Source organism: Lepisma saccharinum, chromosome 10 (genome assembly GCF_977018435.1).
Source record: "Lepisma saccharinum chromosome 10, izLepSacc3.1, whole genome shotgun sequence".
Classification (NCBI taxonomy): domain Eukaryota; kingdom Metazoa; phylum Arthropoda; class Insecta; order Zygentoma; family Lepismatidae; genus Lepisma; species Lepisma saccharinum.
This window is the reverse complement of record NC_139238.1, coordinates 38,840,193-38,855,213: the sequence shown is the minus strand read 5'-3', so window position 1 is coordinate 38,855,213 and position 15,021 is coordinate 38,840,193. Positions and strand designations below refer to the sequence as shown.

Genomic DNA, 15,021 nt, shown 5'->3' with positions numbered 1-15,021 from the left:
AGGAATAGACGATTCCCTAGGAAAACTGCAGACTTTTTTTGACCTGCCGTGCCATAGCCAGGCTGTAGAACGGTGCGTCAAGGATGTAACTGCTGCATCAATTCCTGTATATGGTTATGACTCCTGAGATGGCTATATTAGAGCTCGATTGGAGGACAGGAAAATATTACCAAAGTTTTATACCAAACCGGACTTTAAAACCTAAATAGGCCAGTCTACCTGGGTGGGTGAGCGGGCGGCACTCGATTGCACCCACCTCCTCGTTGTGAGTGTTGGATAGTCGATTAGTCGATGAACTAAGAGCTGCAGTTTACTTCCTTTCCTATTACCTTATCGTTTTTGGTAATTTTAAGTCGGTGGGGTCGAGTAATTATAGCGGGTTATTGCCTACCCAACATCCGTAACATTTCTGTATATTTGGCATTTTTTGACGAATTTTGGCGAACTAAGAAACCATTTTCCCTGATTCAAACACACTAAATCGTTAATATTAAGCAACATACAAGCAATATATGTAATTTTTTGCCATTAAATCACTCCAGAAACATCGAGAAACCATCAGTAAAAATTGCAAATTTTTGACATTTTTTCATAAAAATTTAAAATTTTGACTAAAAAGCGCAGCCTGAAGATAATATCCGATCAAGTTGGAATTTTATATGGGTTATAAGGACCACCAACCACAAACTTTAAGCACTAGCCGCAGACCGATTTCGAAAAAAACGGTTTTTCGATCCACCCTATTCCACATACCCTTTGTTGCCACCCCCTTCATTCCTTCATTCCCGTTTCTTTTCCCTTTCACACACACCCCATTGTTGCCACAGCCTTCCGTCCTCTCTTTTCTCTTCCATAAAGCCATCGGTTGCAGTTTTCTTTCATTCTTTTTCCTTCCGCATAACCCACGATTGAGGATCTCAGCACTCCTTGTTTCTCTAACATATGCTATCCACTTCCTTTTCCAACTATATGCCACTTTCAAATCTGTTTCTTCTCTTGTCTTTAATTCCTTCAAGTCCTATCGATCCACTTAATTCTAGTGTTTCAATCCTTCTTCCACATTGCCCACCTTCTACGTCATCAAGAGGGCGAGAGTGTGCTCTATTCCACCGTGAAATAACCTAGCCTACACACCTGGCCACCAAAAGACGTTACATGAGAATTTTTAGGGTCATTTTTAGTAAAGTAAGAATGACACCTCTGAGCCTACTCGAATTAAATTTTCTGTTTCTATAGAACACAATTAATTCAAAGAACTTTCAGGTCAATTTCAGATGTTGTTATAATAAACGCTAACCCCGACTACTTAAGGTTAACAAATTAGACAAGAATTAATCACATCAAAAGGATAAAGGAATCCTCACTTACCTTAGGACACATGACCTCAGTCTGCTGAACAAGGATCATGGCAGATGCAATCAGGGCGCCTTGACGCACAAAGTTCACGGGGTCATTGGTCATCGGATCAAGCAAGGCGATTGCCTCCTGCAGAGAAAGAGAAAACCAGAATTAATACTAGTGCAATTTTTATTTCATGTGCATTCAGAATAGATCTATATATTTCAGTAGCCTAGAGAAAGACAAATTTTAACGGGCAAATCTTATTTCTATAATTGTAAACAATGACTGCCCTTAACGAGAAGGTGGTGTTGTACAGGCATGTATACTTCGGGTTGTAAGGATCACATTGAAATGTAATGTGATTGTTACAACCCAGAAGTGTCCGTGACTGTACGACGGCACTCTGTACATATGGACAATTGCGTAGTAGCATCTAAAGGTCGAAAGCAGTGAGCATAACCCTATAAAATCCTGTCCCAGCTAACTGTAGAGCAGAACCGCGCATATCGGCAGAGGAGGAGGAAAATCGAGTGGCGAAAGCGCAGCGTTGCCAACCGTACGGCCCTGACTGTACCTGTACGGACGTACGGTCCAGACCTTAGTCCGTACGCTAAATGCACGGCTTGTCAAAATTTGCTCTTGCAGTTTTATCCCTAATATTTCCCTAAGAAATTCTTAAACCAATCGTACGGACATGGAGACAAAAATACGGTCCGTTTGCCATGTGCGTCGTTCGGTATTATCCTTTTCAAAAGTTGGCAACGCTGCATAGCGAAGGAGGAAATCGGGTAACTCCCGTCGCCCATTACACAATCCCGTTTCTCTCACTTTCATTGGTGGAGCCGTCTCGTGTCACTACTTACGCAGAGACTTGTTCTCGTTCGCCTGGTCTACAGTTAGCTGGTACGGAGTTTAGTAGAGTTTCAGTCGAATCAATTTTAATTTTAGACGTTAAACATTAGGAGAGGCCTCTTATGTTAACTGGCGATTTATAGTTAAGACTCGGCTGGACCGTTGACCGACTCTATGGGCAATTGTTTTAGAATTTTCCTCTTTCGAAAAACCGCTGCTACATTACAAAATCTGAAAAATTACACAAGGTTTAATTCCTTCTAGAACATCCACATTATATATATATATATATATATATATATATATATATATATATATATTCGTGTGCTTTGATTTCGCCGTTGTCTAGATATTCTCAATAGTTTCTTGACTAAATAAGTATATTAAAATACTGATAATACGAGCAGGAAGAATGCTCTACAAGGTATTCCAAGCATATGTTATTTTTCAGATTTTCATAGTGATTATTTCAAAGTAGAATAAAATTCAAAAACAGATGTCCTGGCGTAGGCCAAAAGTCAGGTCGAGCTTTAATTTTGAAGCTCGTGGGAGTTTGTGATCACTTAGCTTTAGACGCAAAGTGCGTGTCAATCACTATTCACTCTTTTATGAATGTTCAGATGAGGATGTCTCTGGAAAAAAGGGACGCTGATGGCTTGATTTTGGGTATCACGGGGACGATAGAAATCATTTATTATTTCTAACTGGCGGTTTATTATTATTTTAGACGACTCGGATGGGGGTGGGAGGGGGCTTACCCCAATTCATCCACCCATGACAGCGAATACCCGCGCAAACATCTTCCACAGCTTGCAATCCGCAAACAGGCTTTCAAAAACGTTCAGTTCGAGTTGGCGAACCACAGGTTGTGAAATTGCCTTTCCCCGTCAAGGCATCCCTGGGGAAGACACAACCACCACCTCCGCCCCTGGGCGAGATCTGCAGCGTCAAAGGTCCCGCGATCGATCCCCTCCTTTCGCGAGAGGGGCCGGCCCTGAAAAAACAAAAAACAGCAGGGTTCCTTCTTCGCCGGGAATTTTAGGGGGCTGCTCAAGCGGAAAAAATGCAAATTTAAAGGCAACTGGCGTAACGTATCCGCAAAAGCCCTTCAAGGGGGCACCAGCTCCCCTCCCCGGCTCTACGGTGCCCAATGGTGCAATTCGGCGACGTGTCTCACTCGTTTCTTCACGTGCGTCACTAGGAACTCTCAAGGGACTTTCCCCTCGCCATACAACGTTATGTTTTCGAAACGAGTGGGCCGTGTGATCTTTCCAGGCTACCACCCCAGGACAACCCACATCTCTAAAACAAGTCCCTCCGAGACTTGAAGAAATATATACATTTACCCCCTTGCGACTACCGAAGATCATATTAGGATACGCCATGCGGGATTCGCAAGACGGCATCAGTAAAACTGGAGGCTCTGCTTATTTTTAAAAAGTAGGCTTACAATAGTGCCATTTTCCGTTGTGCTTACGAAGCTAGAAACCCGAGGTTCGAATCCTCATGGGGGCCGGTGACCGACTGTATACTATCCTAAAAAATTTCAACTTTCTACAACAAAATTAATTGAGAGATCTCAGAATTTAACGTAACGCAACGGTGACCGAGCGCGTTAAGTGATCGACTTTCAATTTCGTCACCGAAGTTCTCGGGTTTGAAACAGCCGGACCCTCTGGCCGAGTGGTTAGCACATCACGCTGCGACGCCAAGAGTCCCGGGTTCGAATCCCGCTCGGGTTTGGTTGTTTGTGAATGTTCATTCATCAATTTAATCATTACATCGCTCATCCCAATCTTCGCAAATTAGCCAAGAGGCACGAAACGCGAAGTAAAATAAACTAAATCAATCAATCAATCGGGTTTGAAACAGGATTGTTAAAGGTCCAGGAATTTTAATTAAATTCAATTCCGGTCCAGGAGAGAAAATCAGCAAGCGTAAATGGGTTCTGGACCGTAATGAGTATTTTATCTGTAAGGTATTTCAATTCGGTCCAAGAACCTTTTCTCCCGATCAAATTAAATACGGCTCAGGAACATTTTTTCCGGATGAATTTAAATACGGCCCGGGAACTTTTTCCGAGCCAATTTAAATTCGGTCCAGGAACTTTTTTTTTCCGAATCAGTTTAAATAGGGTCCAAATTCCGTATTGAAATGAAACAATACGCAACTTGGATCGAATACGGACCTGACGATAAACAATTATCTACTTGTGAGCATGAAAGACTAATTCAGGTGCTGGCTGTTTCTAAGGTGCAAGGTAGAAATGGGCGAAATGCAAACGATGCAGTTACGTTTTCCTTCTCCATGTAGCCACAATCTCTCGTGCGCGTTCCTTCACTTGGTTATAGCAGTACTGCCCGGCACTGTTGTGATATCTGCTGAGAACACAGCAGCCTCACGTTACCTCATCAACGGCACCTATTCACTGCGGTTCCTGGATCGGATGCCAGAGCAAGAATGACGGGTTTGTTTGAACTTAATACAGTCCATTGCGTTATGTACAGTAACTCTTCGACAAGGGAGTTTTTGAACATGGCCCACGAGAGAACAACAATGTTTTGTTTTATTCCCTGTGCTACGTTTTCTACAACCGCAGTGTGACATTATAATGTAAAACGTACTCGCGGACATTTTTAGAAGGCAACTTTTGATCGGTCAACCCTGGTCCAGGAATTGTAAATAAATTCAATCCCGGACTGGAAGAGAAAATCAGCAAACGTAAATGAGTTCTAGACAGTGTATAACCTTTTCATGTTTAAATCATTTCAATTCGGTCCAGGAACCTTTTATCCGGATGAATTTAAATTCGGTCCAGGAACATTTTTTCAGGAATAATTTAAATACGGTCCAGGAACCTTTTTTCAATGTAACAATACGCAACTTGAACCGAACTTAGATTGTAAGAGAAAAAATGTTCCTGTCCTGCAGCGGAACGCAATAGAACCCATTAGAATTTATGGCTTCCTGGACCTTTAACAACCCTGGTTTGAAACCTGCCCCTGGCTTGGGTGATCTTTGTGAAAGTCCTTTAATCTAATCAGCACTTACCCTCATCGTAGCGATTAGCGAAAAATGGCAGAAAAAGACGCAGCTATACAGGGTTTCTCATAACCAATAGCGCAAACTGACACAGGTGAAAGTACACGATAATACAAGCAATAAAGTCTCAGTAAACATGGGTCTGCAAACGAGCAGTTTTCGAGATAATCGCGAATGTGTGATTACAAGCCGCCACTGACTTCATTGTTTGTAAACGTCGTCCGAGTTGGTAAAATGCTAATAATGTGTGCGAATGTGTGGTTACAAGCAGTCACTGATTGCATTTTGTAAACACCGAGTGCTTTACTCCTTACTACCTGCTCTCCTACCATGTTCGAAGCTCCCATGTTTTTTGAGGCGCTGATGTACCCTAGTAAATGTGTGACTTGCGGGGTGCCTTCGAGCAGGGTATTTTTCTTGGTACAAGCGTGCAGCCTCCCGTGCATTGCCGTTAGCCAAACCATACACAAAATGCATATCCGCATACTCTTCGTTGCTGTAAGGTTCCATTTTCACTACGCACTCCAGCACAACTGACGTGACTCCCACAGTACGATTAGACTGTGTACTGATTCTATCCATACAACGTCACCTCTCGGAAATGTTCTGTTTGATTGCAACGGAAATGTTATGTTTTGTAAACAAAGAGCAAACATCGGACCGCGCAAGGAGTAAAGCACTCGGTGTTAACAAAATGCAATCGATGACGGCTTGTAACCACACATTTGCACACATTATTAGCATTTTACAAACTAGGACGACGTTTACAAACAATGAAGTCAGTGGCGGCTTGTAATCACACATTCGCGATTATCTCGAAAACGACTCGTTTGCAGACCCATGTTTACTGAGACTTTTTTTTGCTTCTATTATCGTGTATTTTCACCTGTGTCAGTTTACGCTATTACTAGGGAGACAAATTTATGGTAAATAAAAACTGAGGAGAATGGTAAATAAAATGTTAGATCAGCGGTATATACCAGCGGTGGAAAAAAAAATGGCACACACTTTTTCATCATGACAGGATAAACTACTTCATTTTTATATACTGTACACATACACAAGTATTTAGCTGTCCAACCAGAAAGAAAACATCAAAACAAAATCACTTCATTTCTAAATTGCAAATTCGGGGGAAGAAAGGAATGCAGCTTGACAGGGAGCGAAGTTTTCGAACTGAGATTTTGTGCATGGGAAATCCCAATTTGCAGCGTCTTCCTGACGTGATCGAAGATAAAACGTTCTTCAGCTGCAAGTGGTAGGAAACTTTAGGCAAAAGTTTCGTTACAAATCGACAGTTTGCGCGCACAACCTCGATTGCCGGTTTTTGCGTGTTTTTTACTTAATTTGATGATATTTTACGGTTATTTCGCGAAAAAGCGTTCATTTCGTGGAAAAGCCCACATTTCGCATTACTTCGCGAATAAAACTCATCCATATTTCATCATTGGGGGTGTAGTTACGTGCAGAATGTTCAAAATTGCATCTTTTTTCACATTTCGCGATTTCGCGCATCGCGAAAATTCGATGTCCCTAGCTATTACATATGAGAGACCCAGTATAATGGCAGATATATAATATAAAATAAAAAATACACACATAAAATTTATTTAAAGATGCGTAAACCGCAAATATTTAGCTCCAAGGTGTAACCCCCGTTTGTATCCTCGTATCCCGGAGGAGTTGCACATTTTTTTTTCACGAAAGGAATGTCGTTGGGAGTATTCTACTTTTCCCTGGCACATATCAAATCTTCAACGTGTCCTGTTTTCCTTCTACGCCATCGGACGTTTGGTATTCTCAAGAGAACACGTAAATAAATACTCCCTAAGTGTAATGCAAAGTTTTCTTCTCCTCCCACGACAATCCACGGCAGAGACCTCTCTTTCCCAGCTCGCCGCAGGGGAAGGTCGATGGCGACCCAACTGTTCCTTCCCTTTTAAGCTACGAGACAATGTTGTCTGCAAGTAAATGCACTTGGCAAACTAGGCATAGCGACGGAAGAAAAATTAAACTTGTCCAACCATTTTCTCATAGAATTTCTATTGTAATTATTGATCGCGCCTCAATCTTGGATCTCCGATATGGCTTATAATTAGACCTTGGATTTTTAGGTTCTAAAAAGTGTGCTTTTAGGTTCCTAAAATAGGCTCTAAAAATCATAAAATACGTTCTAAAAATCCTGAAGTAGGTTCCAAAAGAAACTTAAAATGCTTCAAAATTCCTGAAAAAGACATCTTCAAAAACAAAATTTCAAAAGAACCATAATAAATTTTAATAGCTATATGTAACAACCAAACATTAATTTTCTAACCAAATTTTCATTACCATACATCATTTTCAAAATTATCCACAAATTAATGTAATCCTGTATTTGTGTTGTTAGCAAAAGTTACTTCTTGATCTGAAGAATGAATCAAATATCTATGATTTTCTGCACAATACCAGGGTGGCTAGTCACTGGGAATTCCTTGAATTCCGGGAAATGTCCGTGAATTATTGGATCCGGGAATTTTGCGTGAATTTTTCTGCATAGACGTGAAAAATTGCAACTTTTATTAATCCAAATCTCACTGAATTTGTACATATTTATAAATGCCCTGACGCTTTTCACGGTTTAGCTTTTATTTTTATCGAAGAAGGAAAAGAAACGAAAGCTGCCTTGAAAATAAAGGGAGGGAAATCGAAAGAAAATGTGTTTGAAACACGTTAGTTATCGATTTTTTGGTTATCAAACCGAGCAAATACCTCTGTGTGACATAAAAATCCTGAAAAACATTAAAATATATATAAAAACCTAAAAAAAGATTTGATTTAGACGCATAAACCTAAAATAGGTTCTAACAAGCAAACTAGGTTATTTTAGGCACTATAAAACTTCATCAGTTGTTGCATTTTTTTAATGAAACGCAGGCCTCCCCTATGGCGCAGTGGTAGCGTCGTCGCCTTGTAATCAAGGGGTCCCGGGTTCGATACCCGGTGGAGGCACAAGTGGTTCGGATCCCACTTTAAACTGTAGGTCCAGTCCCGATTAGCCTTACTGTGCATAAAGTGGACTTAAAACACCAACTCAATCAATCAATTTAATGAAACGCTGACGTAACTTGTTATTTCTTATTTACCTGCAAAGGCAAAAATAGGTTAAAAACATAAAATCCGAGGTCTGCTTATAATTAATGCTACCTGACAGTGAAAAATTTCGTTGAGGAAAAGAGACACTTCTTTAAGCGATCAGGTCGGAAGACTTCAACTAAATCTCTCAGTGGCCAGTAGGACGCGGAAGGGCAAGGGCTTATTGGAAGGATTAGCGATCATCCCTCGTTCATGGGACAAGCACAATGAGGAAATCTCCAGCTGTCATACTACAAGCCTCGCACCATCATCAAGATTACCGGATTCTTGCTGCATGATAAGGCACAGCCTCACACTATGATTAGTGAAACTCGAGGTCATTTCCCCTAGGAGTCTTGCTTCGTCCGTCGCTACAGCTGAGTCTCTGTAGCTAACGCTGCTGTCTTTTAATCAAGGGGCATTGGGTTCGAAACACAGCGGAGGAACATTGTACAATGGGATGCACAAGTATTACTCCGCAAATTGTCAATGACTACTTTCATTAATTTTTCTCATGCATCTTATTTATTTTTAAGGATTGTATTTTTAGGTATGGTGGTACAGAAGCTATAAGAAGCTTGTTTCACATTTTGTTCTAATTGTTGAAGTTATCATTGCGAAAGACAAAAAGAATAAACATGGTGTTGGACAATTTGATCGGAAATATATATGCATACCACTATACAGTGCATCGGATCCCACCTTAAACTGTAGGTCCAGTCCTGATTGGCCGGTCTGGGACCAGGGTTGTTAAAGGTCCAGGAGAGAAAATCAGAAAGCGTAAATGGGTTCTGGACAGTAAATAACCTTTTTATCTGTAACGTATTTCAATTCGGTCCAGGAACCTATTTTCCGTATCAATTTAATTACGGTCTCCAGGAACCCTTTTTTCTGAATGAATTTCAATACGGTCCAGGAACCTTTTTTCCTGAATCAGTTTAAATAGGGTCCAAATGAAACAATACGCAACTTGGATCGATTACGGACCTGACCCCATTCTCTCGCGCGTGTTCCTTCACTTGGTTGTAGCAACACCTCTGGCAACACTACCTGTCCCTGTTGTGATATCTGCTGGGCGGCTCCTATTGGCTGCAGTTCCTGGATCGGATGCCGGAGCCATACGTAACGGGTTTGTTTGAGCTCAATGTGACGCCACTCTAATATAGCCCATTGCGTTATGTACAGTAACTCTTCGACAAGGGAGTTTTTGAACCTGGCCCACGAGAGAACAACAACGTTTTGTTTTATTCCCTGTGCTACGCTTTCTACAACAGCAGCGTGACACTCCAATGTAAAACGTACTCGCGGACATTTTTAGAAGGCAACTTTTGATCGGTCAAGCCTGGTCCAGGAATTGTAAATAATTTCAATTCCGGACTGGGAGAGGGAATCAGCAAACGTAAATGAGATCTAGACAGTGTATAACCTTTTCATATTTAAAGCATTTCAATTAGGTCCAGCAAACTTTTTCCGGATCAATTTAAATACGGTCCAGGAACATTTTTTCCGGATGAATTTCAATTCGGTCCAGGAACCTTTTTTCCGGAAGAATTTCAATTCGGTCCAGCAACCTTTTTTCAATGTAACGAACCCAATAGAACCTATTAGGATCTATGGTTTCTTGGACCTTACACAACCCTGTATGAGAGTACGGTGGGTATAAACTTTGATTTTATCGAGACACGGTTAAGTGACATGATTCTACTCGAAGCTCGTGATGTCTGGTGAGTCAAGTATGCCACAGAGAATGGTAGCGGTCAGGAAATAAGTTGGCTGGCCAAATGTGCGCTAGTGCCACAGGGATGCCAGAACAACAGCGAAAGATATTAAACGCGACATTTTCGCTCTAGTTTCCCTCGCGTTTAATCAGTAAAAAGTCAATTTTTCATCTTGGTCAGTAAAGTAAGCATATATATTTTTGTTGTTTTCATTAAATTTGTGATAATTTTGTTTTTGTTACTGCATTTCTAACGGTGGAAGCGGCCCCGGCGCCTACCCAGCGTCGAATAACATGCGTACCTGGGGGAAACCCTGGGGGGTAAAGGCGGTCAGGGCCGTGATGCTGATCACATCACCCCCACTCACGACCGGATCAAGAAAGTGTGGGGCGTTACCCCCACACCCCCTATACGCCTTCACAGGTGCTATGGTGCTATGCACAGGGGAACAAAATATATATATATATATATATATATATATATATATATATATATATATATATATATATAAATATATATATATATATATATATATATTCTCTTGCATTTTGAAGACTTCTCAGAGTAAACTTAACATATGACAAAGACTGCTGAGGAAAATAATACACAATATTTATACATATATATGCATATATATAAACACTCAAATTGATCCCAGGCTTGCAACACGTTCCCGGAGTCATTATCTGTAACTGGAAGTTGTGATCGCAGATAAAGCTCATGTATAACATAATGGGAGTCAACATGGGACAACTACTTCTACAAGAGGTGGAGAAACCTATGGAAAAAGAGAATTCGTACAAATGCATACAGATCTAGTGCAGAAAACTAAATATAAACGCTTATAGTACTTATAGCTTGTTCTCATAATTATTATTTTAAAAGGAAATATTTTTTCGTAACTGTTTTTTAACACTTTTGTTCAGATAAAGAGGAATATAATTTAACTGTCCAACCTTATAAACTGTGCCACTTTATATGAACAAAAGTGTACAACAATGGAAAAGCATATCATCTGAAAAAAACTAATGTTTAGTGTTTAATAAAATAACGTTTGAAGGCTGGATATCAGGCGGATTTGGTGACCAGATAATATACGTATTTCTTAATGAAATAACAATTATTTTTTAAAGTACTAATTTGTCACTATGTTGTAATTAAATTTGTCAGTATATGGTCGCCAGCCCTGTGAAGATTGTAAGATACATAGAGCCGCAAAGAGCAGATATACTCTGGAGCAAGCGAACGAAAATCTCTGCGCGTAGTTACTCCAGAGGGTTCGACCAATGAAAAAATGCGAGGGAACGGGTTTGCGTGGAGGGGAAAACGCGGCTGAAGTTACCAGCCTTTGCAGCAGTGTGTACGCTCCCATTCTCTAGCGTTATGCACGGAGATTCCCGGGATATAATATAGACGTGGATACTTCTGAAATTCGAAAGTCAATTACACCTCCTCCACTAAACAGGCTGGCTGGACAGAAGCAGCCTCCCTTCTTACAATACTATCACTATGGTAACACATTATTTAACCTTAAATATTTCTAACTGTAAATAATTCAAGAAGTAGATCCGAAGTCCCAAGTTCTGAATTGTACAGGGGTGGAAAAAATACTTCCCCTATAAGACTTTAATACCATTAGCCCTGTAGGGGAATTATTTCTTCTTCTTTCATCAATGGTTCTCTCTAACCAATAGCAAATGAGATGGAGAAACTAAAATAAATAAGCTGCACAAAATGCTCGCGGGGTCTACCAAATTCTTTTACCTGCATTTCGCCGAAAGTTTTGATGAATTTCCCTTCACTTTCAAATTACTTCACAAATTTCCGTCAAATTACCACCACTGCTACTTGATCCTCATGACATCAGCGGAGTGACAGTGATTGCTCCATCACCGGCGAGAGAAAATCACGGTCAGCGACTTTTGTTTACCCATCGCTGCTTGGCTATTAGCGCCACCCCGCGAGGACCTCGCACAGGGCGTTACGGAAGAACCCTATTACCAAAGCCTTCCACGCCAGCGCGGAAAATGGAGAGGTTATTCCACATGGCCTCAATTTTCTGGTGACCCGGTCCGAAGGAACAACAGGAACCCATCTTCGGTTCCTTGAAAGGATCTCTTTTTCCTCCACTTCCTTTCTGTATTGATTTGCGATTATTTCTTTCGCTAGGAAAAACAGTGGCGTTCCTGCTCTTTTTCAGTACCTTGGAAATAGGGCAAGTGAGGGGGAAGAGAACAATGTTGTCGGCTGTGGCTGTGTTGCCACTACAGCAGGGAGGAGGTGGAGGGGTTATAGGGCGACGCGCTGAGGGAATCAATGTTGTTGTGATTGTCTTATTGATGTGATCTGGTCAATTGGATCGAGGAGAGGGCTAATTTATGGTCCCTGCACTTGTGTTGAACTAATGGGGTGGGTTGTATCGATTGAGCTGATTCCCTAGCCACGCCTACAAGAGGACGTATGGCAATAATAGTATCTGACCAGGGTTTACTAGCTGTATCTATTTCGGTTATTTCTCGTCGTTGTTCTAACTCACCAGGGTATGGTATCGAGAAGAGACGGGGATTAGCAGACTCGTATCGGTTTACTTATTGATTGATTTGGTATATTTTACTTCGCTTTTCTGCCAATTTTGGCTAATCGCGAAGCTGAGTATGAGTAACATCATGAAATTCATGAAGGGACACTCACAAAGGACACCCATGCCAGGATTCGAATCCGGGACTCTTGGCGTCGAAGCGCGCTGCCACGGAGGCCGGTTCGTCTCTGCTTGTCAACATCCACCTCGTTCTTGCCTTCCACGTTTACAGCATCAGATCACCGCCGGGTATCCCGGTAGGGGCACATAGTTATTCCGATCCTACTTTAAACTGTAGGCCCAGTCCCTATTGGCCTATCTGTGCATAAAGTGGACATAAAACTACTCAAGATCACCGCCGGCTGAGTAGCCTAGCGCGTTGGGTGGTAGACTCTCGATCTCTCAACCGAAGATCCCTGGTTCGATTCCCGGTCTGGACATAAGTGTTCTTTGTCACCTTTGAGAGTGACATCATCAATTTCACCTAATTACCAAAAGTGGAAGAAAAGCAACGCTAAAGAACAAAAACACACACTCATAACGGGTCACCGAACAAGCATAGAAGTCATTAAAGCATTATTTCTGAATATTTTTTCTATCGTTTGACGCCTCGTTTCGACGCTACGAGCACTCGCAAAACGGAATTTGATCCTGATCATGTATGCAACCACACAACACACACATAAAAATGCGTATGTGATGAATTTTTCTAATGCAAACTTACTGAAGTCATCCGATTGATTGAGTTGGTGTTTTAAGTCCACTTTATGCACAGTAAGGCTAATTGGGGCTGGACCTACAGTTTAAAGTGGGATCCGAACAACTGTGTGTCTCCACCGGGTATCGGACCCCTTGATTACAAGGCGACGACGCTACCACTGCGCCATCGGGGAGGACTGGAGTAATCTGATTACAAACAGCTTATAAACATATTAATATTATCTGTTCACTATTGACGATTCGATATCAGCGCACCCGTTTTAAGAAACTCTGAGAACCAAGTCACTGTTGCAGTGACTTGGAAAAGTCAGGAAGTTTAAAGACCGAATCCCACGGAAGTGGATTTCCAGTAGGAATGTCCTAGTTGGTGCTGGACTGGCTGCCCTTCTGCTAGTTTTAGCCTCACACGATACTTGTCGGCATACTTATGATCCCACAAGACATTGCGCAGAGCAATCTAAAAAGATGGACGATGAATTTCAAGAACGTTGCAGGAGAATTACTGCTGTTATTAAAAATAATAAAAATAAAAATATGGACTAGAAATTGGTTCGAAAGAAATGTGGTAATCAATTCGTACTAATTTTTTTTGTATGCATATTCATACACGAGGTTTGCAGGACTCATTCATGAAAAAGCCGGCCCCTGTGGCGGAGTGATTAGCACATCGCGCTACGACGCCAGGGGTACCAGGTTCGAATCCCGGCTAGGGAATGGATGGTTGTGAGTGTCATAAATTTCATCATATCATCACTCATTCCCATCTTCGTAATTAGCCAAAAGTGGCACAAAAGCGAAGTAAAATAAAGTAAATCAAATCATTGATGAGAAAAAAAAGTTCAACTACGTGTATCAAACATTTAATGCACTTGTAATAATAAGGGTTTTCATTATCGGCTAATCATATTTGTCACGTACAATTTTCATCGATTTGCTAAAATACCTAAATATTAATTAACTGAACACGAATGCACATCATCTCTGGGGGTCTCCCCGATGGCGCAGTGGTAGCGTTGTCGCCTTGTAATCAAGGGGTCCCGGGTTCGATACCCACTTTAAACTGTAGGTCCAGTCTCGATTAGCCTTACTGTGCATAAAGTGGACTTAAAACACCAAATCAATCAATCACATCATCTGTTTCTTTCTTCTTTTATCGAGAAGCGAACAAAAACAACCGACACTCGGAAAACAGAGACAATAAACTTTCCAAACTCGCAGATTATCTTCACATGGCCAAACTTCGGTCTGATTGGCTGTTTCGCAGAATCCAGTCGAGGAAAGCCAGTTGCAATTATTCCTGAAAACCGGTCAAGCAGCCAGCCCGGTGGCCATGATTTCCACCCAGGTAGCCAGTTCAGCGCCAACTAGGGCATTCCTACTGGGACTCCAGTTCCGAGTGATTTGGCCTTACGTGTGCGTGCGTGTCAGAGAATGACAACTATTTTCACCTTTTCCTCCATCCAGCTTCTTGGCGAGATATCACATAAAAACATTTTGGTATTTGATTTAAGCTTGGTTGCATTTCAAAATACCTGAAAAACCTGGAAATGTCAGGTAATTTGTTTTGGCAAATTCAACGGAAACCCTGCCAGTATGTTATGACAATTTTTGCCGAACAGTGCCGGTGTCATGGTGATTGGGTTGTATTTCATTTGAAGG

At 41.4% G+C, this 15,021-nt stretch overlaps 1 protein-coding gene across 1 annotated transcript in view; it reads right to left on the bottom strand.

The window, feature by feature from the left end:
* LOC145994072 (26S proteasome non-ATPase regulatory subunit 1-like) overlaps positions 1-15,021 on the bottom strand; it is a 241,049-nt gene that overhangs the window by 63,959 nt on the left and 162,069 nt on the right. Inside the window, exon 5 of the mRNA XM_083130158.1 lies at positions 1,369-1,485. Within this exon, the coding sequence (XP_082986284.1) occupies positions 1,369-1,485 (117 nt within the window). The remainder of the gene's footprint in view (positions 1-1,368; positions 1,486-15,021) is intronic.